General features: G+C 38.1%; 1 protein-coding gene across 5 annotated transcripts in view; it reads left to right on the forward strand.

The window, feature by feature from the left end:
- MTA3 (metastasis associated 1 family member 3) overlaps window positions 1-27,331 on the forward strand; it is a 218,029-nt gene that overhangs the window by 162,929 nt on the left and 27,769 nt on the right. For 4 of the 5 annotated variants that reach the window (XR_008664722.1, XM_055327315.1, XM_055327316.1 and 1 more), the window contains exons 9-14: window positions 689-877; window positions 10,504-10,578; window positions 12,916-12,974; window positions 18,002-18,126; window positions 24,803-24,954; window positions 25,951-26,173. Coding sequence is in view for 4 of the 5 variants with exons in the window: in XM_055327315.1 (XP_055183290.1) it covers window positions 689-877; window positions 10,504-10,578; window positions 12,916-12,974; window positions 18,002-18,126; window positions 24,803-24,954; window positions 25,951-26,173 (823 nt within the window). In the remaining variant the exon portion in view is untranslated. The remainder of the gene's footprint in view (window positions 1-688; window positions 878-10,503; window positions 10,579-12,915; window positions 12,975-18,001; window positions 18,127-24,802; window positions 24,955-25,950; window positions 26,174-27,331) is intronic. The other variant, XM_055327314.1, reaches the window with a different exon arrangement.

Below are 27,331 nucleotides of genomic sequence, written 5' to 3' on the forward strand. Positions count from 1 at the left end.
TTGAAATTTGTAGGAAACCTACCCCAGCCTAACCAATCCAAGCAAGCCTGGTTATCTGTTCTTGGTCTTACAAAATCCTAACCACGTTACTGTTTTCACCTGGATATGTACTTTAATTTTGTTTTGCTTAACATGAATGTGTAGTTTTGTTTGGTGTCACTATCATTTTCAATTCCACTGTTTTCTGTATCTCTCATTCTTAGGACATCATTCTTTTAATCCAACCTGAGAATATTTTTTTTCTCTCTCTGGTACATACTCTGTTTTCCCCATGTCAAGAAAGGCTGTGCCAGCCCTGTACAGTAGCTGAAGTGATTTTGGTACTCGTTAACCAAGAGGATGATGAAACTTACTGGCTTCCCAGTTTAACACCTAGAGGCTCTGGATCTTCATGGTTAGGTTACTATGACAAATGATTGCATTTTATTTTTTTTTATTTTTATTTTTTATTTTTTGCATTTTTAAAAATAAACGTCTTAGAAGGTACAAATCAGCATTTTCTTAAAGCAATGAGTGATACTGTAAGTAATCTGATGTTTAAATTTTTCTTAATTTTGTTACTTAAAAAAACAGTTGAGTGTATTAGTGTTAATTTTAAGTGCATCACACATTTTAGTATTTCTGTTTTTAAATAACCTAGGAAATTTGCATTTTGGCTAATCTTTTCTCTCCATTTTGTTTTCTTTAGTTTCATGCTATGGATACATTGTATAGGCACAGCTATGATTTGAGCAGTGCGATTAGTGTCTTGGTACCAGTTGGAGGACCTGTTTTATGCAGAGATGAAATGGAAGAGTGGTCAGCCTCTGAAGCTAGTTTATTTGAAGAGGCCCTGGAAAAATATGGCAAAGACTTCAATGACATACGTCAAGACTTCGTAAGTAGAAAATTGCAAATAAAATGTTGGGATAGGAGTGTTTTGTCTTTATCAGGAATTTGGTAAACCATTTAGCAAGCCTGTGACTTAGTAATTTTTATCTGCTCCCTGTGGAATGAAGGCTAGTCTTAGAGAGGGAGAAAACTGACTTTTCTTTGGGGAAGTAATTATAAGACCCAGGGTTAGGAGATTCTGAGTTCAACTTTAAGATATGGATAGTTTTTCTCACCATTTGCACTATTTCTGAGCTCTGCTTTTTGAGTTTGTTACTCTCCTTTAGACCTTTTATATTTTTATATTAGTAGGATGACTAATTGAGCCTGAACTTGATGTGGACCTTTAATATGGAAACAACCTGTACCAAGCAGAGTAGGAAAATTTGCTTTAGGAGTTTTCGGTCTTTGACTCCTCTTAATGATATGTGGTATCTTACTTGCATTTTCAGTACTAGATAATCTTACCTACTATTATGTGCTTCCTCTTGTCTTTGTAGTTGTGGAATTGCTCTCTTTAATTAAGCTTATAATCTCTTTGAAATGGGGAAAGTTCTATTTGAGAAGTCCATGGATAGCTTTCTATAACAGTCATCCTTTCTAGCTTATCCAGTTTGTTGGTGTGTGATTGTTCACAGTAGTCTCTAGTGATCCTTTGTAGTCCTGCACTATCAGTTGTATTGTTTTCTCTTATTTTCATTTCTGAGTGCATTTCAGACTTCTTTTTTTTTTTTTTTTTTTGTCAATTTTGTTTATCTTTCCAGAAAAGTAACTCTTATTTTCATTGGTCTTTTCTGTTGTTTTTCTAGTTTATACTTCCATTTATTTCTCCTCTGACCTTTGTTGCTTCTTTCCTTCTGCTAACTGGATACACTCTTTCACTTACTTTTTCCTTTTTTTTCCACTTTAACCAGATAATTTCTAATGACCTGTCTTTGAGTTCACAGATTCTTTTTCTGCTTGATCATGTGTTTTTGGTGTTCTGTGTGGCATTTTTCATTTAATTCATTGTATTCTTCAGCTTTAGAATTTTTGTTCAGGTTTTGGGGATTTTCGTATGTGTGTGACTTCTTTCTCTTTTGAGCTTCTTATTTTGTATATTATTTTCCTTCTTTTGGAGTCTATCTCCTGATTTCAGTTCTGTCTATATTTTCTTGTAGCTCACTGAGCTTCCTTATAACCATTATTTTAAAATCATTATCAGGAAATCATAGATTTCCATTTCTTTGGGGTCAGCTATTGGAAAATTGTTTCTTTGGTAATGTCATGTTTCCTTAATTTTTTGTATTTCTTACAGCCTTGTGTTGATGTTTGTGCATTTGATTTACTAGTCACCTCTATCAGAATTTACCCACTGGTTTTAGTGGGCAGAGACCTTCACCTGCAGTGGGTGCAAGGGTGTTGAAAGGGCAAGTCTGATGGTTCCAGCTCTTGGGAAGGCCCATAAGCATACCGTATATTTGGCTCCATCAGCTGGGGTCAGTGTCAGTTAAATTGCAGGAGTCTTCAACAGCCAGTGCTCCGGGTATCTGCAGTGGCAGTGAAGGCTGTTGGGGTCTTTGGTGGCAAAGGCTGCTGGGGACCTCTTGATCTCTTTCTCTCCCGTGGGATATATCATTGCCAAAGGGATCCCTGTCAGCATTGGATCCAGCTTTGGAGTACCCTTGCCATGGCAGTGAGCACAAGGTGTGAGCATGCTTGGACCACTACAGAGCTAGGAGTGAAGCATGTAGGTTTGCAGAATGACAGCGGTCTAGGGTCTAGGTGCTGGCTAGCCTGCCGTGTCAGTGCCAGAGATATGAACACACGTGGAACAGACATGGAATCAAGGTCTACAGTGCGGGTGCATGCGGAGCAGCCAGGGTTCTGGGGTCCTGGTTGTTCACAGGGTTAGAAGTTGGAGCTGGGAGCTCTGTTCCTGGGGTAGGGACACAGCATTGTCATCTGGGAGGGGAGCAGCAGCATTTCCCTCTCTAGGAGGTCAGTATCAGCAACGGCGGTTGGTTACTTCAGTAGCAGAAGCTGTCAGTTTTCTCAGGCTGTGAACATGGCGGGAATATGCAACTGTCCTGATGGCTATTGAGGTCCTCAGTGGCAATGGCTGCCCGGCTCCTCTGCAGAGTAGGCCACTGGGACCACAGTGACACCCACTATGTGGCCTATACTGATAGCTTTTACCCTTCTTCTTTGTTCTTAGCCATTTCCAGGTGTCTCAACTAAGCCTACCTCTGCAGTGATCCTTTCTGAGTGTTTTTCGTTCTTTGCTCCACTGTGTTGCCATAGCTTCTTATTTTACTATATCCATCCTCCCAGGGCTATTTTTATTTGTCGATAGCTGTCAGATACAAAGACAGGTATCTCCTACTCCTCTGGCTTGCCAACCACATTCTCCCTGTTCATTTTCTCCTGAGTTGTCTAGTTTGTTGTCATAAAATAGATAATAATCTCCTACTACCCTTTGAAGGTCTTGGGGATGGAGCTTTAGTGATGCTCCCTGTCTCATTCCTGATACTGGGAATTTACTTCTCTCTCTTTCCTATCAGTTCAACTAGGAGTTTGTCAGTTTTCTTGATCTTTGCAAAGAGCCAGTTTTTTGTTTGATTGATTTTTGTTTGTTTCATCAATTTCTGCTTTTATGTGTGTCATTTCCTTTCTTCAGCTTGCTTTAGGCTTAAGTGCTTTGTCTTTTCCTACTGTCTTTTTAAGGTTGAAGCTTAAGGTTGAACCTTTCTTTGTAATGTAATCATTTATTGGTAGTATATGTTTTGCTGACAGTGATTTTTGCCTTTTCTCAAAATCTTCTGTCCTCTTTAACAAAAATGTTACTCTATATGGAACTCATTTTCTTCTTTTTCTTTTTCAATACTTTAAAGATGTCTCTCTGGCTTACATAGTTTCTGATGAGAAGTACTTTTGTATGTAAATGTTTCTTTTTTGTGTGCTCAAGATTTTCTCTTTTCTCTCTCTCTCTCTTTTTTTTTAATTTTCTCTTTTCTTTTGTGTTTTTAGCAGTTTTATTACTACAGTGCACCTGGGTGTGTTTTTTTTTTTTTAATCATTCTACTGAGTTTCCAAGAGCTGTAATCTGTTTGTATGTTAGTTTGTATAATTTATATTGATCTATCTTCCAGTACACTAATTCTATGTCCAGTATACTGAGAAACTTGTTAAAGGAATTCTTCAAATATGATAGCATGTTTTGCTTGACATTTATATTTTATTTTTCATACCTTTCATCTCTGTTTAAATTTCCCATCTATTCATGTGTGCTGTCTTACCTTTTTAACCAGATCCTTTAATATATTAATTTAATCTGTAGCTGGGCCAGTTTTGGATTTGGTTGTTGTCCTGTTTACCTTCAGGGTACCACTGTACTGGAAGGCCTAAAATTTCATGTACTGCCTTGACATTTTGAGCGTCACTGGGCCCCAGAACTTAACTGAATTCCACTGCTCTTTCCAGATTTGCCCCTCACCCAGCAGGAAAGATTCCCCACCTGCCCAGTTCTTCTAGCACCTCCCTCTGCTCCTCCTTCAACCCTATGGGTTTCACTTCCTTGCCAGCCTGCAGAATTACTCAGACAAGCCAGGCCCATTCTCCCATAGGAACCTTTTCCAAACCAGGATATACCTCACCTTCTTGCTACACAGAACCTTACTTCCCCAGCCCCTAGTGACTCACTGTGGCCCTACATGGTGTTGTCTTCCTGTGGGCTGTATCTATGACTAATGAAACACTGTGTGTCTCTGCTGTTTGTCTTCAGTGTTATGTGCTGTCCGTCTGGCCACCTGATACTCTTTTGAGGGGCAGGTCCCTCCCTGAATGAAGGGGTGAATAGGAGGTTATCTGAACATCCACAGACTTCAGATTCTTACCTGTGCTTAACTCAGGGCCTGGAATGTGGGAGGGCTTCTTCAGTATTCCTGTCTCAGACTCAGCAAGCCCTGTCCTCTAGGGCCCCTCTCTACATTTTGATAAGTTGTGTTTTCATTTTCATTGCTTCAGAGTATTTTTCATTTTTCCTTCTGATTTTCTTTTTTGACTCATGGATTACTTAGAGGTAAGTTCCACATATTTGTGATTTTTCCATATATTTTTGTTACTGAAGTCTAGTGTAATTCTGTTGTGATCAGAAAACATACTTTGTAAAAAAAAATCAAGTTTTACATTTTTTACATGTGATTGATTTTTGATCTCAGTATATGGTTCATTATTATGAATATTCCATGTGTTCTTGAAAAAAAGAGATATTTTGCTATTTAGTGGAATGTCCTATACATGCTACTTAGGTCAGATTTATTAATGGTGGTACTTAAGTCTTCTGGAGCCTTACTGATTTTCTGTCTACCTGTTCTGTTCTTGAGTGAGCAGTATTGAAAGCCTCTAGCTATGACCGTGAATTTTCCTGTTTTTCTTTTCAGTTATAGTAGGTTTTTGCTTTAATTATGCTGAATCTCTGTTACTGGATACATACATTGAGGATTGTTACCTTCTCGTAATGAATTGACCCTTTTAAAAAAAAAAGATTTTATTTATTCATTCATGAGAGAGAGAGGGGCAGAGGGAGAAGCAGGCTCTATGCAGGGAGCCCAACATGGGACTCGATCCCAGGTCTCCAGGATTCCACCCTGGGCTGAAGGCAGCGCCAAACCGCTGAGCCACTGGGGCTGCCCTGATTTGACCCTTTTTTAAAAAGTTTTTATTTATTTATTAGAAAGAGAGATTACAAGTGTTCTGATGAACACCTGATGGAGATCCGTAGCAAATGTGGATGGATTCCCCTAGTACTTAGAGCTCCCATAGATGTTAAACAGTTGCCCTAGCTCACTGTTGACCTTTAATAATTTGGTAAATTTTTGGCTGTTTTCTTCTTACTTTGTTTTTATTTGTTTTGTTTTATTTTATTTTAATTTAATTTAATTTTATTTTATTTTATTTTATTTAGTGCTTTGCCAAAGTGAAAATAGTTCATGAGTTTCATGAGTCTAGGGTTTACTCAGAGTGACTTTGGAATTCAGTTCAGTTGATTGTCTTGTAAATTTAGCTCCATGATAGGCTCAAGAATTGGTGTGGTTTTTAGATTATCTGGATTTTTTTTTCTCTCCTCATTTTTAGGGTGAGAATGACATTCTCTTGTAGATTTTATATTCTAAGAAGAAACAGGACCTGAAATATACAAATGAACCTGATAAAAGTACAGAACAGTAAAGTCTGTGTTCCTTCATGCATTCAGGTCTCTTGCCATAGAAACTTCTTTCAGCAGAGGATATTTCCTGGCTGTTTTATCATTTAAACTTCAGTTGCAGATAACAAAATTACAAAAGCTATTTTAAACAGAATGGGATTTGATTTTGGATAATTATTTTTATAGTTTTATATATTATATAATATAGAGTCAATTGATAGGGTTGGAGAAATAGGCTCCAGGATGGACATCAGAACCTTCTACTGAAATGGTCCAGCAGGGGAGCTTCTACCTCTGCCCTGTCCAGGAAGTGGGAAGCTGGTAGGTTAACAACCTCTGTTCCAGGATTATACTACTTTAACGATGATTTTGGAATTAGGAAGCCCCTAGTGGAGCTGATGGCTCTGGGACAATTTTATGCCTCTTTGCTCTGCTGCAGCTAAACAGATACCTGTGCACCATTCTATCCTGCTTAATTCACTTCCGAATTTAGGTCTTCTACATCTGTTTGGAAGAATAAATCACAAGGGAGTCTCAGAAATACAGTACTTCCATTCTAGCCTTCCACTATAGGTGAGTGAACTTGAAGGAAGTTGGAAAGCTGTAATTGGAGATGACAGTCTATTTGAGTGAGCTAGTTTAAGGAAAGAGATTTATTACAGGGTGTGGTACAGGCTAACAGAACCTCCAGGTGGGCCAGAGATCCAAGTTTAAATGCTTCACAGCTGGACTTTTAAAGCCAAGAATAGTATCTAACTCTGCAATGGCAACATTCTAGCAGAAACTTAATTTCTGCTCCAACTTGACTGTCAATAAAGGCCACACATTGGTGTGCCTGGCTGGCTCAGTCAGAAGAGCATGCAGCTCTTGATCTCAGGGTCATGAATTCAAGCCCCACCTTGGGTATGGAGATTACTTAAATAAAATTCTTAAAAAGGCAAATGCCGCATACCTAGGGCCTATTCTTTGAACACTTTACTTTCTACCTTTGTATGAGCTAGAGTGCTTTTGATTATGGATAGGAGAAACTCAACCTCACCTAGTTTAGAATAAAGAATAAATGTATTATATTAGGGTTCTTAGTTGCTAAGTACAAGATTCCCTGTATCTAATTTAAGCAAAAAGGAATATAGCATATTGGGTTTTTACAGAATCCCGGGGAAGACCAGAGAACCAGCTTTGGACTTCCAGGAACAGTAGAAACATCCATGCTCTCTACCTCTTGGAAACCATGATGTTAAGTATGGATGGCAGAAAGGTCAACACAGATGCCCCAGAAGAACATGATATCTCAACATGATATCTCATGATATATATTTTTTTAAGATTTATTTATTTTAAGAGACAGAGTACATGCAAGGGAGCACGGGGAGGGGCAGAAGGAGATGGAGAGAGTGAATCCTTAAGCAGACTCCCCACTGAGTGTAGAACCCTATGCAGGGCTTAATTCCAGGACCCTGAGATCATGACCTGAGCCAAAATCAAGAGTCATACACTCAGCTGCCTGAGTCAGGCGCCCCTCAGCCGTCTTTCTTGCCAAACAGTTCATTCTCCCTGCATGCAGCCTCATTCTTATGTTGCTCAGTTCTCTATCTGGATGTCATTTTGTCAGCTTGCCTAAACATGGCCCATATGTCTGCATCCTTGGTTGAGGGTATCTGGGGAAAATGTTTAGATCTTTAAGGAAGGTAAGCTGGAAGTGGGTGGATAATATCTGCCATCACTCAACATCATCCTTGCCTTCTGTACATGCTTCCTTTCCATATATCAACTTTTTAAACAATTGTAATTATCCCTGAATTTTTAGAAAATGTGGTACTTTTTCTTCAAATTTAATTTCACAGCATCCTTCTCTGGTTTTAGTCACAACTTGTCTTTATAGCTTGTTACTTATGCATTCAATTGTAAAGGTAAAACTACCATCAACAGACCTTATATAAAAATAGAAAGGGAATTGGGCTGCTGAAGGAAAATCATTATACCAAGCAAGGAAAGAAATAAAGATAGCTTCTTTCATCTTCTTTCTGTTTCTGATACTTATCCTGAGGCTTTTGTTGGCATTCAAAATCTAATTCCTCTACTATTCTCCTCTTAGTTCCTTAGATGGCCTGTGTTCTTAATCTGGTAGGGTGACCCATACCTTTATTTCTGAGGGTTCTGAGCCCTGGGTTAGAAGCAGTGTTCTGTGAGAATAAGTCATTCATAAATCTGTGGTTGGTATTGCTAGCTAATGCATTATAGGCAAAAAAGGCAAGTCATATTTAGAATAATTGTCTATTCAACAAGAACAAGATGTCTATTCATTCCAGGATGCTGAGAGTCTAATGTAACTGACATGTTACCAGGAATGGTGCCATGTTTGAAGCCCAGTATACTCTGTTCCTTGCAGATTGGACACCTGGAGTAATCAGATCAGATTTGGTGAGAGGACATCCATGTAATAGTACCCATGTGTAATCTCTGTCTGCTTGCCTCTGTGTTTGTTTATGTGTCCTTTGAGCAGTCATTGTTTTGGCTAGGAAGGAGGCTGACTGAGAGAGCTCTAGAGGAGATCATCTTGTCCTGCTGGTACTAATGAGAACTTCCTCTCCAGAGGGAGCCTTTGATAAGCATGGAGACACAGATATCCTCACACTTGGGCCCATCCAGAGGTATCCTTCCCATAAACCTCTTTCCTAAGCCTCGATGTTACCAACCTTCTGATCTGATTCCTTTCAAGTCCCCAATCATCATGACAGTTAATAACCACTCTCTATGAGTGGGTATGGATTAGTACCTCTGACCAGATGATGACTAATGTCCTGCCCTCCCAAAGGTTGTCCCTTCTTCACTGTGCTTCAGAGCCACTCCTACCTGGGACTGAAATGCTGCAGCAGTAGCACCCTGGTCAGTGCCAGTATATCATGCAAAGCCATCTGCCGCATTCAGATTTTTTCCTTCTCACTTGACATATCCTAGGGAATGCTTATGAAGCCGTGAGGGTTGAGGGAGAAATGATCCTGCAACAGGAGTAGACACACTGGGATATGTTACTTGTGCTTTCAAGAGCTGTTCTTGATGAGAGAGCAGTGGTGATGAGCACAGCTGATTAGGACTTTATGGCTTAGATAAAATCTGTCTGATGATGAAGCTCAAGTTACATAGGCACTTGGTTTCTTTTTCTCAGCCTTCCAGGTAATTGCAGGCCAGGGGATGTTTCTCAGAAGAAGAATATTTAGGAGATAAAGAGGTCTTAGCTTGCTTGAGCTCTGGGGGACTATGCCTGTGACTATTCTCTGAACCCTGGCGGACTATGCCCATGACTATCCTCAGACATCACCATGAGGTTTTGTGGTGGGCTGCTTACCATCCTCAGACACTTTGAACTCCATTAGATTGCTTGTTAGGTTGTGGAAAACGGTACTTGCTTTAGCTGTAATGCAGCTGCCAGTGGCTGTGTGACTTGGTCCTTTAAGGAGGCCGCATTTGTAACTGCTGTTGGAATTGCCACCCTGTTAAGCTTAAAATAATTTTCTTTCTCAAAACTCCATCTGTTTTCTCTTCAGAGCAAACAGGTGAGTGAATTATGAAGGTGATAAGAATGGTGTGGATATTGTACACATCGATATCAAGCAGACCCCTAGCAGCAGTGGGGTGTGGGAAGTACTGTTTTGACACTCTAATCCCCATGGTACATTAGGGCAAGCCAGCTAGGAGTCAGGGAGAGCGCTGAGTCACCTATCAGTAAAATCTGCCGTTTTACCGCAATAGCTAAAGATTGTGGCTGTCGATAGTCATTTGTTTGAAGGTTTGATCTATTTCTGATTTACATCTTGGATGACTGACAGATTTCCCTTTACAGAGGGATGTATTGAATATCGTTTTGGTTGTGGGTCTCATTAGTAGGAGCTCATTTGGCCAGTTTTGAGTCATTATGGAAAATAGTAAAGGTAAGCTTCCTATTTCTCAAATACAAGTCACACTCAGCTATGTTGTCTTTCAGAGGTTTTTATTTTATTTACAACAAAATAGGTCAAAATAAAGCAGTTTTTTAAAAGATAAGAACTGCTTTGCTGGAGACTAAATGACAACCAGGTGTAGCTGGCATCTTTGGAAGTTTAAAGCAACTTAGGCTAAATCTATTCAAATATCACTTCTAAAAATTGTACTTCAATCCCACCTGCAGCCCAAGAATAACTTTCCTGAATAGGTCACGAAATATTACCATTTATAATCCTTAATAAAACAGGAGGTGAGAAACGGAATGTGTTGTACTAGAGTCTCTGACTTAATCGAACTTGTTTGGGGTACCCTTTGCTAAGAATTTTAATTTTCTCAAACACTTCTCCTAGAATGAATCTTCCGTGTGGATATTTGCCTCATTATTTTTAAAAAGTGATTTTTTTAAAAAAAGAAAGCAGTTTCTTACAGTAGCTTGTTTTCCATTATCATGTTGAATGTTTTTTCAGCTCCCCTGGAAATCATTGACTAGCATCATTGAATATTACTACATGTGGAAAACTACTGACAGATACGTACAACAGGTAATTTTTTCATATTGCTGCCAATACAATTACATTAGTGTGAGCTTTCTGTTCATATCTTTTTTAAAAAAAACCTTTTAAATTATTTTATTTATTTATTTGAAAGAGAGTGAGAAAGAGGAAAAGCAGATAGAGAGGAAGAGGCAGACTCCCTGCTGAGCAGGGAGTCCAACAAGAGGCTCCATCCCAGGACCCTGGGATTGTGACCTGAGCTGAAGGCAGGACTTAAACTGACCGAGCCACCCAGGCACTGCTTTCTGTTCATATCTTAATATTTCTTAGCAATACACTTAATTTTAAATATGTTTGCTCTATCTTTTCTTTACTATTTTAAACTTTATATAATTTCACATCCTTAAAACACTGCTTAAGATTTTAGTCCTCAAAAAAAATTTTTTTTAGTCTTCATATTTTCTTTACTTCAGAAGTCATCATTGGTAAATATTTTGGAAAGACGACAGGGAAGGATACCACTAAAGAGGTATTATATTCCGTGCCAGGTGCATAGTGCCTTATCTGTTTGTGAATATAGTTGACAGGAATGACCTAAGATGTGAACAATTTATTTTTACGGATTATTAGAAATTTAGACCAATGCCATCAGCCATACAGTTGAAGATATTTTAAAAGATCTGGAACCTCCTTAGATGACATTTGTGTCAAATATATCTCCCCTGAGTCTTTGACCTTAATTAGAGTAGTTAATCTTACTAGTTTGATGTTTTAGTACTGTATATAAATTTTTCTCTAAAATTATTTCTCAAAGTAGGGAGTCTTTTAATTTTGAGTTCTTCCTAAATGTTCCAAGTTGAGGTAATTTTCTCAATTACTTAATTTGAGTACTATTACTTTTGGGGAAAGGCACATTTTCCTCAGTGACTTCAGTTAATATTTGTTTTTATATTCTTCTAGTCACAGGTTAGAGCTGGTAAAGAAAGGAACAAATATATTCAACACAGAGATTATTTTCCTTAAGTTATGTGATCACACAGTGGCAAGTGTTGCATGCTATAAAAATACATTTTAAGGATCACTTTTAATTTTTTTGAAAGGTTTTATTTATTCATGGGAGGCATATGTAGAGAGAGGCAGAGACATAGGCAGAAGGAGAAGCAGGCTCTATCCAGGGAGCCCAATGCAGAACGAGTCGGGGGAGGGGCAGAGGAAGAGAGGGAGAGAGAATCCCAAGCAGGCTCCACGCCCAGTGCAGAGCCTGACACAGGGCTCAGTCTCATGACCCCAAGATCAAGATCTCAGCCAAAACCAAGAGTCAGACACTCAATCTACTGAACTGCCCAGGCGCCCCAAAGATCACTTTTTAAATGACCACAGTGAGTTGTCGAGATCATGAATAGTGAATACGTATCCATGGCTTGTTGAAAGGTTTCGGGTGTCAACATCATGCATAATCCAAAAGTGCTTATTTCAAACAATATAGAAGTGAAGACCATGTACTCTGGAAAACTTGGGATTTTCAAGGCCAAAAGTCCCTGGAGACGGTGGAGATAATGACATCATGGGTGGTTGAAAAGTGGTTTATGGATAAAATTATTTCCAAATATTTCAACTTGGTTTCTAAAAGTTTTAAGTTATCCCCTTAAATGTTTTGTATTCTCATTGAGAAAATGGATGACTGCCTTATATTCTGGTTTGTAATTTTTTTTTTTTTTTGGATATTGGCAATATATTGTTTTTCTTCCTTGTTGGTATTCATTTACTGTGTTGATCAGTTTCTGGATATGACTATGTAATCTTTTCCCCATTCCTTTCCCTACATTTGGCTCCTAATGGCTCCTAAAATCTGATGTGAGTTCAGTCGGCCTTAAAGCTTATTGCATATTGCATCATATCTCTTAACATTTGAGGGTAAATGCTTATTTAATTGTACTTAGGGGAGTTGTTATCTCTTTCTTTCTCATGGACCTTGGAAACGAATCATTTCTGGAAAAGAAATTTCTTTTAAAGCAAAGAAAGTGTGTGTGTGTGTGTGTGTGTGTGTGTGTGTGTGTGTGTTTCTCCCAGAAAGGTAAAAAAAGTAGAAACTAAATTTGCAAAGTAAAAATGGTTACTTACAAATCCTGTTTATTCACTCATGGAGCAGTGGGAAATGGACTTAATCACTGCTTTAATTTTAAAATCTAGATCTACAATGTTATTAATACTTGCAGTTCTGTACCTCAGAACCCAGTGACTTGTCTTACAAATTGACACAGTTTAAGAATATATACATGAAAGAAAGACCTTTCCTAAAATGGCAATTTTTGAATGTTTAAGACAAGAAGTAGTAATAATTATTAGGCATTGTATGTAAAATATTTTATCTATCTTTTGAATTAGAAACGTCTAAAAGCAGCAGAAGCTGAGAGTAAACTGAAGCAAGTGTATATCCCAACTTAGTAAGTAACAGAAATCTTTTAAAATATTTGTCATAGTTTGAATTCAATGAACACAAAATATGTCATCTTGGTCAATTTCAGCCAAATTTGAATTTCTTTGTATATCTTATTTTCTGACACTACAAAGCACTAGACTTGCTTTCCATTTTACCATTACAGTGATTTTTTTTTAGAAAGAAAAATGGCTGGTGAGAGACAAACAAAAGGACTAGAGGAAAGATGCCATGTCGCCAGTGAAACTCTGTTATTTGAAGCAAATGTTTTTCAGAAAGTCAGCAGCTCTTGAAATTTCAATGTTATAGAATGGACTTGAGGGGCATGTAGTGCACGTTGCCCTTTGGAGATTGTTTATTTGGTTGAGGATTTTATATTGTTTACTTAGGAGAAGGGTTAGAGAAAGTAAGAAGAATCATACTTTGTAAATGTTGAATAAATAATGAATAGGTATCAGTTGTTTCATGTGTCTGGTATTCTAGCATCATTATTTTGGGGACTTAGAAATCATTTTCATCAAAATGAATGCCAGTTTGCTTCTCATTTGCTACATTTTAAATGAATTATAGTCTTTTTTGAGGTCTGTAAGAGTTCAATCATTCATTTGTTGACGAAAATTTAGTTTATTGAGCACTGAGTATACAGTGCTATATTAGGTTCTTTGGGGACTAAAATGAAATTTGCTACAGGGTTATATGTGCTGCTCCAAGATTTCTCTCACTTAGTATAGTTGTTTTATACCGAGGCTTTTGTTTATTGAATTTTGATATATTAATACATTTATATAGAGGAGTCCTCTTAGACAATGAATCGTGTTATTTTTAAATCATTTTTTATCTCAAGGCAGATAACCTGTAATTTACAGGATTCATAATTTTTTTTCAGAGCTGTAATGTCCCTTCTGCAGTGGTTTCCAGTACCTTAGAAAATTTTATATTATATGTGAGTAATTTATAAAAGAGCAACTGCCCAAAGAAAACAGTGTGGTGATTCATATGTGAGGTTCTTAGAAGCAAACATAGCAGCTTTCTTGTGCATTGTAGTGCTGTCACATCAAAGGAAAAGTACATTAAACCAGTTTTCACCTAGTAACCCAGAGAATTGTTTCTGTTATGTTTTGCATTGACTTTGTTGGAGTCTTGATCTCAAAGACCAGCAACCTATAGTCTGCAGGCCAAATCTGACCTGCTGCCTGTTTTTATAAATAAAATGTTGTTGGAACACAACCATACTCATTCATTTATGTATTATTTATGTCTGCTTTCATGCTTCAATCGCAGCGTTCAGTGGTTGTGACAGAAATTGTAATCTCCACAGAACTTAAAATATTTGTGGTGCCAGCCTGATCTAAGTGAATGATTTTTGGAGATTAAGACAGTTTCTAATCATAACTTTTTATTTTATTTTTATTTTTTTAACTTGAAAATATAATTTTATTTTTTTTAATAAATTAATTTTTATTGGTGTTCAATTTACCAACATACAGAATAACACCCAGTGCTCATCCCGTCAAGTGTCCCCCTCCGTGCCCGTCACCCATTCACCCCCACCCCCCGCCCTCCTAATCATAACTTTTTAAAAAAATTACATAAATCTACATAAATAGAAGGTATGAAGTCACCTTCTGAGTCCTTGGATAAGAATCTGAGTCCTTGGAAGAATTTCACAGTTAACTCTGAAATCAAGTATTTTGAAACAAATAATGGATTAAGAATTATTTTATGCTGTCATTCTTTTGAGCCTGGCAGTCTCTTGTATGCAAAGCACTCTGTTCGGTACTAGAGGTGGAAAGGTTAGAAAGGTATACCACATTCTAGTGTGGGAGAGACTGGTGCCAAACAGTCGCCTAGTGTGACAAGTACTATGATGAAGAAGAATAGCACAATTTTTATGAGAATTGGTACAGGACGACCAGACTCAGTTGATTCCTTGTGGAAGTGAGTTTGAGTGAATTCTGGAGAAGGAAGAGGAATTAACTGGGTGATGGAGGCTTTCCAGGCCAAGGGGATCCTGAGATTGGAAGGGCACAACAGTAGTTAAGGAGCTGAGAGAATGGCAGTGTAGCTGTGTAAAGAGAATGGTGAGCTGTGGGAGGCTGGCAGGCAAGGGCCAGCCAGGGGTTTACCCATCTGATCAACAATGGAAATGGATTTTAAATAAGGAAGTGTCATGATCAAATTTGTACTTTAAGATCACTTGCTCTATTTTAGAAAATGGTTTGCGGAAGGGGAGCAATAGTGGATGTAAGGAGACCCAATTCTGAAGTTCTTGGAGAGGAAAGGTGACAGGAGCTTGACTGGAATTGTGGCCCTGGAAATGGTACACCACTTGGAGGTGACTGACTTGTATAGAGGGGTAGAGGGGAAATGTCAGGCTAGAGTCCCAGATTTCTGGCCAGCACAACAAGCAAAGAGACTGGTAGAGAGGCAGGCTAACACTTTGAATTTGCTCTATCCAAAAAGAAGTGTTGAATATGATGTTGTATATATTGATCTTAAGCTCAGGGGAAAGTTTTGCTCTAGAGATACAAATTTGAGCTTCATTGGCATATAATATTGTGTTTGAAACCATGGATGAGCTTTCTTAGGAGGAGCAATAAGAACAAAGGGTCTCGGACCAAGGTTGAGGAAATCCAGGATTTATGTATCAGATAAAGCAGGATAGCAAGGTCAGAGCATTATCTCAAAAGCTGAAAGAGGAGTGTGTTTCAAGGAGGGGAAGAGATTAATTAATTAATTAATTAATTAATGTCAGATGTTGATGAAAAATAGCCAGAGAATTTAGTAACGTGGAGATAGGTCATTGGTCATCTGTAATGTAGTAGTTGAGGACTGCATATGAGCCAAGGAACTGCAGACTGTAAAGATTGGCCCCTCAACAAAACTGGCTAGAAAGGTCAGTCTTGGGAGTTCTTCACTTTGAGGGGTAGATTGTAAAAGAGTAATAGAAGAGTTCTTTAAGTAGGGAGAAATATGTTTACATGATAATGGAGAAAGCCCAGGATAGAGAATCAAATGTACAAAATTCTCAGGAGGCCATTAAGGGGTAGAATATGGAATACAGATGTGGGAGGAGAGGTTTGGGCATTAGATAAAAGGACAGTTTCATATAATGCAGCTTTAAAAACTTTTTTGTGTGTCTGTTAGAGTAAAAGTTTATTCAAATGTTCACATTGACATCATTTGTCACCTGAGAATTAATGTGTAGGCACTTGGTTTTGCAAAACTAATGTAAAGTGATTCACATGTCTGTATGTATTGAGTCTTTGCACACTTGTTTTCCTTTTATGATTATTATAATGAAGATCAGTGGTTTATTCAGTCAAGTAAGATTCAAAAATCAGTTGAACAATTAAAGTTGTGTTTGCTCTCATTGTTTTTAGGCCTCTCATCTGTAAATTTGTATTAGCTCTTTTTCATCACATATATTTAGCACTGGGTTAAACGTCAGAAATTTCCATATTTTGGGGGAAGACATCTGAGAATCAGTCATTTGATTTGAGGCCATCCTTTCTATCTATATCTAGTAGATTTTTAAAAATCAGAAATATTTTTACATACCTTTGTAAATCTTAATCATTATAAATTATTTTTAACTGTGCACATTTTCAGGTGCAAACTATAAGAGAAACACATTCTTTCTTGTTTAAAATGTTTTAAAAATGATTTGTCTTCAAAATACATTGCTGGCACAGGTTATAAATGAAAATAATAGCCCTATTACATACAGAATGGGGACCTCAGGTTAAATGATTTCTTCTGGAGTGGTGTTGAGGTGTCACCTAAGAGTTACAGTAACAATGAGAGAAAGAAATCTTAGTTTGCTGTCAGGCCAAGTTTACACATTAGGCTTTCACTGGTAAATGGAATTGAAGAACCTGGGAACAGCAAAGAGGAAACTCCTGTGCCAACTCCATGTTGAAACTCCACATGTCTTAGTAGTTATGATCTCTGATTACTTCAGCAACCATGGGGAGATAGAGTTATAGTCTGCATTTATTCATTGCTAATAAATAGTTGACTAGTTTATTTTGCTTATTTTCTGTCTAGCAAATAGATGTGAAAGCTCCTCTAGGATGAAAGTTCCTTTAAGTCAGGTGTTTCTGTTTACAAGGCACTGAAATAAATACATGTTTAATGAATTATGAGTTTATTTGAGAAGATGTCATGTGCACCTGTGTAGTATTCTAGGGCATGGCTCTATAAGCGGAGAAGTTAGCTTACCCCACATGGGTAAAAATTAGCCACGTTTGCACCAAGTAAGTACCAAGGTAATCTGGGCTACCTGTTTCTAAGGAATTATGGTATCTGGGAAATTTACATGTAAAGCCTTGATAGATATCTCCTTTTTTGTCCTCTTGAAATTTTTTTCTTAAAAAGAAAAGCCTCAGAATATATTTGTTGGCTTTTCTAATTTCAAGTGCTATGTATGTAATCCTTCTCATAAAAATTCAGACATCATAAAAATTATTATCATAAATGGCTAAATCTCCCGAAATGCCGACTTACATTCAGGAGATATGCTCTGTTGACATCCACACTGTCTTTGTTGAACACATGGCTTTTGTGCATTTCCCTCAAGAGCCAATGCAGAGTCAATAGCTTTCATACCAGCAGCAGAAATGGCACAGTGGTTTTCTCTAAACACAACACACTGCTTTTAGCTTAATTTATTTTATCCAAAAAAATTATCTTTTATTCTCAGAATTCATGATAAGTGATAGAGCTTAAGAACTTGTATCTTTCAAAAGCATTATAGGGTGTTCTAAGGAAATTGTATTTGGGTGGAGGAGTACTAATGGCTATATTTACTTTGTGCATATTAGGCATAAGAGATTGGTTTTTATGTACCCTTGTTTTATAAGGATGAATGATTTGAGTTCATTTTAATACCTTATATTTACCAGCTTATTTCTTCTTTACCAAATATTCAGATATTTATATGTAGTTAAGATAAATCAACAATGAGGTGTACAGACTTTTGCCTTGTTATACAAGTCATTTTTATCACCTCACTTTATATTTCATTGAAAGCAGCAAACCAAATCCCAACCAAATATCTGCCAGCAATGGCAAACCTGGTGCTGTGAATGGAGCCGTGGGGACCACATTCCAGCCACAGAATCCCCTCTTAGGACGAGCCTGTGAGAGCTGCTATGGTAAGTTTTCTCCAGCAGGGCTTTCTTCTCTCCTTTGAGGCCTGTGATGAGGTTTGTGGCACTGTGCTGGCACTGCTGGGTGGGAGGTGTTGAGCAGCCCTCTCAAGGTACCTATGGCACACTGCTTTGAGAGCGGGATGATGTAGCCTTAGGTGAGTAAGATGTCCACCCTTCCCTTCGACTTGGACACTGCATTTTAGTCTTGGGTTTTCTCTGCTTCGCTTCTTTGAAAAAGGCTTCAGTAAAAAAAAAAAGAAAAGAAAAGAAAAGAGAAAGAGAAAGAGAGAAAAGGCTCCAAAAACTTCTGTCAGAAAGACCTATGTGTGGATGAAGTGCCATTTATGATCCTCAGACCAGCTTCCATCAAAGTGCACCAGTTTGGGAGAACTTGTTCTACCATGTTTGTGTTTGCCTTTTCTTTCAGCAAGTATCATTATCAGTATCTGTCCATGTCAAAAACCTATAAGACATGGGCAGCATTACATTGTATTTGACTTGGATGTTAAATTGGTTTGGTGAGATGATGTAATTGATATATTTTTTTTAAAGGATTTTATTTATTTGAGAGAGCATGCATGCACATGCAAGCAGAGATGGGGGATGGAGCATCTTAAGCAGGCTCTACGCCCAATACACAACCCTATGCGGGACTTGATTTCACCACCTTGAGATCAGGACCTGAACCAAAATCAAGAGTCATTTAACCAACTGAACCACCCAAGCGCCCCATACATTTAAAAAAAAAAAAAAATCTTGCTCTTTTATTGTCTCTCTTTAACTTTTCTTTCCCCACTTTTTTTTTAAGATTTTATTTCTTAGCCAAAAAAAAAAAAAAAAGATTTTATTTCTTAAGAAATCCCTACATTCAAACTCACAATCCCTAGATGAAGAGTCTCACACTGTACCAACTGAGCCAGCCAGGCACCCCTCACTTTTTATATTTTTATACTTATTTAAAATCTCAAACAATGGCATAATCTGTTCATAGACATCAATGACATTATTATCTATGTTTCCTTACAATCAAAGTGGCCTGGGGTGGGGAAGAGAAGGAAACTGATTTTTATTGAAAGTCTACTTGGGGGGAGGGGCAAGATGGCGGAAGAGCAGGGTCCCCAAATCACCTGTCCCCACCAAGTTACCTGAAAGTCTACTTGGTGCCCAATTTTTGTCTCTCAACAGCTCTTTGGAGGGATAGATGTAGCTTACTGCCCTAAGGGCATGGGGATGAGGGACGTGACAGCCTTTGCTTCATATTCACACCAAGCTTCAGCATTAGAAAAGACTTTTAAAAAGTTTTATTTTTTTAAGTTAATCTCTATATCCAGCATGGGGGTTGAACTCATACCCCCAAGATCAAGAGCTGCATGCTCTACTAACTGAAGCCAGACACCCCTAGAAAAGACTTTTATTTTTTTTATTATTTTTTTATTTTTTATAAATTAATTTTTATTGGTGTTCAATTTACCAACATACAGAATAACACCCAGTGCTCATCCCGTCAAGTGTCCCCCTCAGTGCCCGTCACCCATTCCCCCACCCCCGCCCTCTTCCCCCTCCACCACCCCTAGTTCATTTCCCAGAGTTAGAAGTCTTTATGTTCTGTCTCCCTTTCTGATATTTCTCACACATTTCTTCTCCCTTCCCTTATATTCCCTTTCACTATTATTCATATTCCCCAAATGAATGAGAACATACACTGTTTGTCCTTCTCCGGTTACTGTGGCCAAGTTCAAAAAGGGTGTTGCCTGAGTTCTCCTCTAGGATTTTGATGGAATCTTGTCTCACATTTAGATCTTTCATCCATTTTGAATTTATCTTTGTGTATGGTGCAAGAGAGTGGTCCAGTTTCATTCTTCTGCATGTGGATGTCCAATTTTCCCAGCACCATTTATTGAAGAGACTGTCTTTCTTCCAGTGGATCGTCTTTCCTCCTTTATCGAATATTAGTTGACCATAAAGTTCAGGGTCCACTTCTGGGTTCTCTATTCTGTTCCATTGATCTATGTGTCTGTTTTTGTGCCAGTACCACACTGTCTTGATGACCACAGCTTTATAGTACAACCTGAAATCTGGCATTGTGATGCCCCCAGATATGGTTTTCTTTTTTAAAATTCCCCTGGCTGTTCGGGGTCTTTTCTGATTCCACACAAATCTTAAAATAATTTGTTCTAAGTCTCTGAAGAAAGTCCATGGTATTTTGATAGGGATTGCATGAAACGTGTAAATTGCCCTGGGTAACATTGACATTTTCACAATATTAATTCTGCCAATCCATGAGCATGGAATATTTTTCCATCTCTTTGTGTCTTCCTCAATTTCTTTCAGAAGTGTTCTATAGTTTTTAGGGTATATTTTGAGAACCATTTGAATGGTAAATGGTTCTCCAACCTTTTATTTTCAGGTTGTAGGTGTCCTTCTGTCTAAAATGAGTCTCTTGTAGACAGCAAATAGATGGGTCCTGCTTTTTTATCCAGTCTGAAACCCTGCGCCTTTTGATGGGGTCATTAAGCCCATTCACGTTCAGAGTTACTATTGACAGATATGAGTTTAGTGTCATCATGATATCTATTTAGTCCTTGTTTTTGTGGATTGTTCCACTGAACTTCTTCTTAAAGGGGAATTTTAAGAGTCCCCCTTAAAATTTCTTGCAGAGCTGGTTTGGAGGTCACATATTCTTTCAGTTCCTGCCTGTCTCGGAAGCTCTTTATCTCTCCTTCCATTTTGAATGAGAGCCTTGCTGGATAAAGTATTCTTGGTTGCATGTTCTTCTCATTTAGGACCCTGAATATATCCTGCCAGCCCTTTCTGGCCTGCCAGGTCTCTGTGGAGAGGTCTGCTGTTACCCTAATATTCCTCCCCATGAAAGTCAGGGACTTCTTGTCTCTTGCTGCTTTAAGGATCTTCTCTTTATCTTTGGAATTTGCAAGCTTCACTATTAAATGTCGAGGTGTTGAACGGTTTTTATTGATTTTAGGGGGGGATCTCTCTATTTCCTGGATCTGAATGCCTGTTTCCCTTCCCAGATTGGGAAAGTTTTCAGCTAGGATTTGTTCAAATACATATTCTGGCCCTCTGGCCCTTTCGGCGCCCTCGGGAACCCCAATTAAACGTAGGTTTTTCTTCCTTAGGCTGTCATTAATTTCCCTTAATCTGTCTTCATGGTCCTTTAATTGTTTATCTCTTTTTTCCTCAGTTTCCCTCTTTGCCATTAACTTGTCTTCTATGTCACTCACTCGTTCTTCCACCTCATTAACCCTCGTCGTTAGGACTTCTAGTTTGGATTGCATCTCATTCAGTTGATTTTTAATTTCTGCCTGATTGGATCTAAATTCTGCAGTCATAAAGTCTCGTGAGTCCTTAATGCTTTTTTCTAGAGCCACCAGTAGCTGTATAATAGTGCTTCTGAATTGGCTTTCTGACATTGAATTGTAATCCAGATTTTGTAACTCTGTGGGAAAGAGGGCTGTTTCTGATTCTTTCTTTTGAGGTGAGGTTTTCCTTCTAGTCATTTTGCTCAGTGCAGAGTGGCCAAAAACAAGTTGTATTGGAACACGGGGGAGTATCACTTAGAAAAGACTTTTAAAACCAGGTGACATAGGGGTGACTGGGTGGCTCAGTAGGTTAGGTGTCTGACTTGATTTCGGCTCAGGTCATGATGATGGGGTTGTGAGATGGAACCCCATGTTGGGTGTGGACTCTGCTTAAGGTTCTCTCTCCCTCGGCCCCCTCCCTGCTCATATTCTTTCTCTAAGAAAACAAAACAAAACAAACAGATCATATAATTATCTTACCTGAAACTAAGGAAAGTATGATCCAGACAAATTGCTGACTTCATAGAAATGGTATGTTTCTAACCATTTTTCTGCACCATGGAAGCATAAAGGAAAATAATTTATGGAAAATTAGATTCTTTTGGTCATAATTTTATATATATTGCATTATGAATGTCTTTTTTTTTAATTTAAAGATTTTATTTATTCATGAGAGACAGAGAGAGAGAGAGAGAGAGGCAGAAACAGAGACACAGGCAGAAGGAGAAGCAGGCTCCATGCAGAGAGCGTGATGTGGGACTCAATCCCGGCACTCGAGGATCACACCCTGAGCCGGAGGCAGGCGCTAAACTGCTGAGCCACCCAGGGATCCCCATGGATGCCTTTGAATTGGAAACTCTTAGACACTGAAGTTTATTTGTATTTAAGTGAAAATAAAATTAATCCTACAGACAAGTGGTGGCTTAATCTATCTTATTTTTGACATACCCCGTTAACACATATGTAGTCTTACATATCCCTTTATATAATTGTCATTTTTATGTGTATGACAAATAAGTGATTTTTATTTTATAATACTTATTTTAGACTCAATATCATAAAATGTATCTCTTATTATAACATGATGTAAGATTTATCATTAGGGGTGCCTGGGTGACGTCTGCCTTTGGCTTAGGGCATGATTCCAGGGTCCTAGGATCGAGCCCATATCAGCTCCCTGCTCAGTGGGGAGTCTGCTTCCACTTCCCCCTATCCCTCTACCTCCTGCTCCCCGGCTTATGCTCTTTCTCTGTCAAATCAATAAATAAAATCTTTTTTTAAAAAGATTTATCTTTATAGAGAGATAGAAGTTGGTGTTTTCTTTTTTGTCACTTTTTAAAAAAGATTTTATATATTTATTTCAGAGAGAGAGCACACAGGGCAGCAGGGCAGAGGGAGATGGGGAGAGAGAATCTCAAGCAGCCTCCTTAGCCTGATGCAGGGCTCAGTCTGAGATCATGACCTGAGCTGAAATCAAGACTCAGACACTCAACTGAGCCACCCAGGCACCCCTGTCACTTTTTAATTGCATTTGAGTTAATTTTGTAAGGGGAATGATGTTTGTTGACAAATATTAAAATGACATGTCATGACTAACTTGAGTAAAAATGTATACTTAAATATGAGTGAAATTTTATTTTTTTTTCAAAGATTTTATTTATGCATGAGAGACACAGAGATTGAGACAGAGACACAGGCAAAGGGAGAAGCAGGCTCCATGCAGGAAGCTCAATGTGGAACTCGATCCCGGATTCCAGGATCATGCCCCAGGCCAAAGGCAGATGCTCAGCTGCTGAGCCACCTAGGAATCCCATGAGTGAAATTTTAGTCAGAATCCAAACTAGGTCCATGCCTAATACTTAAGATTCTTAAAATTTGTGTTTAAAAAAAATCAACTTATTTGACTTACTGTTTTAAATTATAAGAGGAGGGGATCCCTGGGTGGTGCAGCGGTTTAGCGCCTGCCTTTGGCCCAGGGCGTGATCCTGGAGACCCGGGATCGAATCCCACGTCGGGCTCCTGGTGCATGGAGCCTGCTTCTCCCTCTGCCCGTGTCTCTGCCTCTCTCTCTCTCTGTGACTACCATAAATAAATAAAAATTTTAAAAAAAATCTAAATTATAAGAGGAAAGTTTTGGGGGCTACTGTTAGCAAGGAGTCTACCAAAAATAATACACAATGGGTGCACAGTATTATTCTCAAACTAAGATGCAGTTTGATTATAATGGCCAGTATATTTTCTCTTTTTGACATTGGCTTGTGAAGTGTTAGTTGATACCTTGATGTGCTCTTTGAACACTTTGACCTGACGAAGTTAACTTATAAATCAGGGGGAAGAGTATTCCAAGGGAAATATACAGATTATAATAATTTATACATACCTCATTAACTTAATGTTTCATGCCATCGTTTCCTATCTTTTTTTTTTTTTCATCGTTTCCTATCTGAAACTTCAGATCCATTGTAGGAAAACTTTAAATGCAATATGGGAGCAATTAAAACTGCAGCAAAACTGATGAAGGCTTGCAGTGTTAAGTGGTAAATCAGCCAAGTTATTAGGTCTTAAGCCTTTTGTGATCTTGGCTGCATATGCTCCCTTGATCTGGACTTAAATAGTCTTGAAAGGGATTCTGTTTTTAAAGGGAAAAATACTAAAATGATTATACTTTGTTCATTTATCTATTTCTGACAGATTCCTACCTTAATCAGTGGGGCCTCTCTGAGCACCTTAATCTCTGGGGTAGTTTCTGGACCATCAATTTAGAGACTTAGACTTGGACTTTAAACAGTAATATAATAATAATAATACCTTTCTGGGGCAGCCCGGGTGGCTCAGTGGTTTAGCGCTGCCTTCAGCCCAGGGCATGATCCTGGAGTCTTGGGATCGGGTCCGGCATCGGGCTTCCTGCATGGGGCCTGCTTCTCCCTCTGCCTGTGTCTCTGCCTCTCTCTTTCTCTCTCTCTCATGAATAAATAAATAAAATTTAAAAAAAAAAAAACCTTTCTGATAACTTATTTACAGAAATGTACACAATAGGGGGTATTTTTAATGAACAAAACTCCCTCAGTAATAGCACAGAATATTATACAAGATACTTCATCTAATAGCTTCTCTTAACAGGAGCCACAGGTTCGCTTTCTTGCTCTCTCGTTCACTATGAGAGAGAGAAAAATGGTTTAATGAATCCTGCATCTTGAAAATACATGTAAATTAGACTTTTATGTTTGGTGAACTGCAGAAAGAAAAATAACATTGTAAACTAAAGATTACTTTGGAATATCTTTAAAATATTTGATGGTATATGTATTGATGTTACAAATTATATAACACTTTGTCTTTTCATATTTTTCCTCTGTCTTTAGCTACACAGTCTCATCAGTGGTATTCTTGGGGCCCACCTAATATGCAGTGTAGATTGTGTGCAACCTGTTGGCTCTACTGGAAAAAATATGGAGGCCTGAAAATGCCCACCCAGTCGGAAGAAGAGAAATTATCTCCTAGCCCAACTACAGAGGTATATGAGCAATAGTCTTTGATGTTGAGAAATGTCATTTTAATGGCTTGGTCACTCCTTGGAAACAGAAGTACAGTACAGGATAACTTAAAAGCAAAAAATAAAAGCAAACAAAGCTGTTTTTTTATAACTAAACATAGCACCATAATATTTAAGGTGGGTGTGGAGAGAGGGCAGGGACAAATCAAATTTTTTCAGGTATTCAAAATATTGTTCTTGTGTGATTGTTCAGACAAAAGAACAATATGTGTGGGAAGTGTTAACATAAGTAGAGAGCTTACAAATTAAATGATTTCATTGCTTTTTGGGAAACAGTTTGCAACCTTTTAATACTGTAAAAATATGCCTTACTACATAAAGTAATAAACATAAACTGAACATTTTTCTGTCCCTGAGCTATCATAGGAGGAACAAGAAGGTGATATGGACTCAATCTTGAGATAAACAGTTGAAATAGGATTTTGGTAAAATTCTCAGATTGCAGATATAAGCACCTGTGTCGACCAGAGGGAGACTTCTTTTTAAGGGCTAACAGGATCTCAGGACTCCTACACTATTAAAAAATAAGATAATTTCATTAACCCCCTTGGCATTTTTTTAAAATGTGATTTTGGATTCTTAAGGTCAATGTCCATTTAAAAACCAAAGCATAGGAAGGAGTGCACTTGTGATGAGCACAGGGTGGTGATGGATGGAAGTATTGAGTTACTATATTGTATACCTGAAACTAGTATAACACTGTATGTTAACTACCTGGAAGTAAAATAAAAACTTTGAAAAACAAAAATATAGGATCACACATCCTCCTACCCCTACACAGTTACCTTCTCTACTCCCCTACCCTCTTTCCGAAAGTGCATACTTCTAATTTCTTCTTTGGGAGTAGGGTATTAACTTCTAGATGCTTCAGTGGAAAACTTAAAAATTGCCTTTTCTTTGAGCCTGATACAAATAGCATTCTTTTCTTTACATGTCTGTTGGTATCTGATTTTGCAGGACCCCCGTGTTAGGAGTCACATGTCTCGCCAGGCCATGCAGGGGATGCCAGTCCGAAACACTGGGAGCCCAAAGTCTGCAGTGAAGACCCGTCAAGCTTTCTTCCTCCACACTACATATTTCACAAAATTTGCTCGTCAGGTCTGCAAAAATACCCTCCGGCTGCGGCAGGCAGCAAGACGGCCGTTTGTTCCTATTAATTATGCTGCCATTAGGGCAGAATGTAAGATGCTTTTAAATTCTTAACCTTACGTGTTGTGCTTCTGACCATTTTCTCTCCTTCCCTTTCTTTTTTGTTTTGTTTTTTTTTGTTTTGTTTTTGTTTGCAATAAACATAAGTTCTTGTGTACAGCCTTTTATTTGGTTTATTTTTTTTTAACATTGTTTTTGTCTGCTGCCATTTGTATCATGCCAGCCTGAAAAGGAAACACTGGAACCTCTGCAGCCCCTCTGCAGAGAGCATAGTACTCAGCAGAGAATTGGTGGGAGGCGCCCTTATTCAGAGAGGTCTTGTAATGGGACTGCCCAAGAACCCTTATGGGAAGGAACTTTCACCTGTAAGGTCGTGCCGAGATGTAACCCCTAAGGATGGTGTCACAGTGAAGCCCCATAGATGAGACATTCAATCTGCTCTTACGTGCCTTCATTAGGTTTGAATAAAATTTGCCAATTTACACTAATTAGAAATTGCATGTCTTTGTAAACCTCTCATTTTCCCATGAACCTTTTATAATTCTACAATACTATGGAAATTCACAGTGCTTCATAACAAACACTACAGTAACTGGAAAATGGAGCAAATTATAAATGGATTTTAGTGTCTTTGGGTGAATTTTCTGAAAATACATATTTAGTTCTTACAGGCTAATGACCAAATTTATGGTTGAGCATTCTTTCTATTTGTCCAATTTGGTTTCCATTTCATTATCATACATATATTACCATATAACATATAATTATTATTCTCATTTTCAACATGTTCAGTCTTGGCTTATGTGTCATTTTTTGTTGTTGTTGTTAGAACAAAGGTCATATGTATCAGTGAATTGTGGGTTGTTCTGTTATTACTATGTACCCTTAAAATGTGTCCATACTTTGTGTGCCAGCTCTGATTCTAGTCTTGCTACATTTAGTCACACCCCTGACTGCCTTGTTAGAGCCATGCAACTTTCTCCCCTAAAGGAGAAAACTTGCTGTCTGGCTTAACAGAGAGGAAATCTTATAGACATTTAGTAGATGCTTTTTCTTTGTGAGAAAAGAAATTTTGCGTTATGAGATGTTCCATTTTGATTTAAGAAGGGTATCTCTATAAGGAGTGATGATTGAAAACTTTTTGTTCCTAAAGATAATTTCAGCAAAACGGCTTGAAAGGCTTTACAAC

Source organism: Nyctereutes procyonoides, unplaced genomic scaffold, assembly GCF_905146905.1.
Source record: "Nyctereutes procyonoides isolate TBG_1078 unplaced genomic scaffold, NYPRO_anot_genome, whole genome shotgun sequence".
Taxonomy (NCBI): domain Eukaryota; kingdom Metazoa; phylum Chordata; class Mammalia; order Carnivora; family Canidae; genus Nyctereutes; species Nyctereutes procyonoides.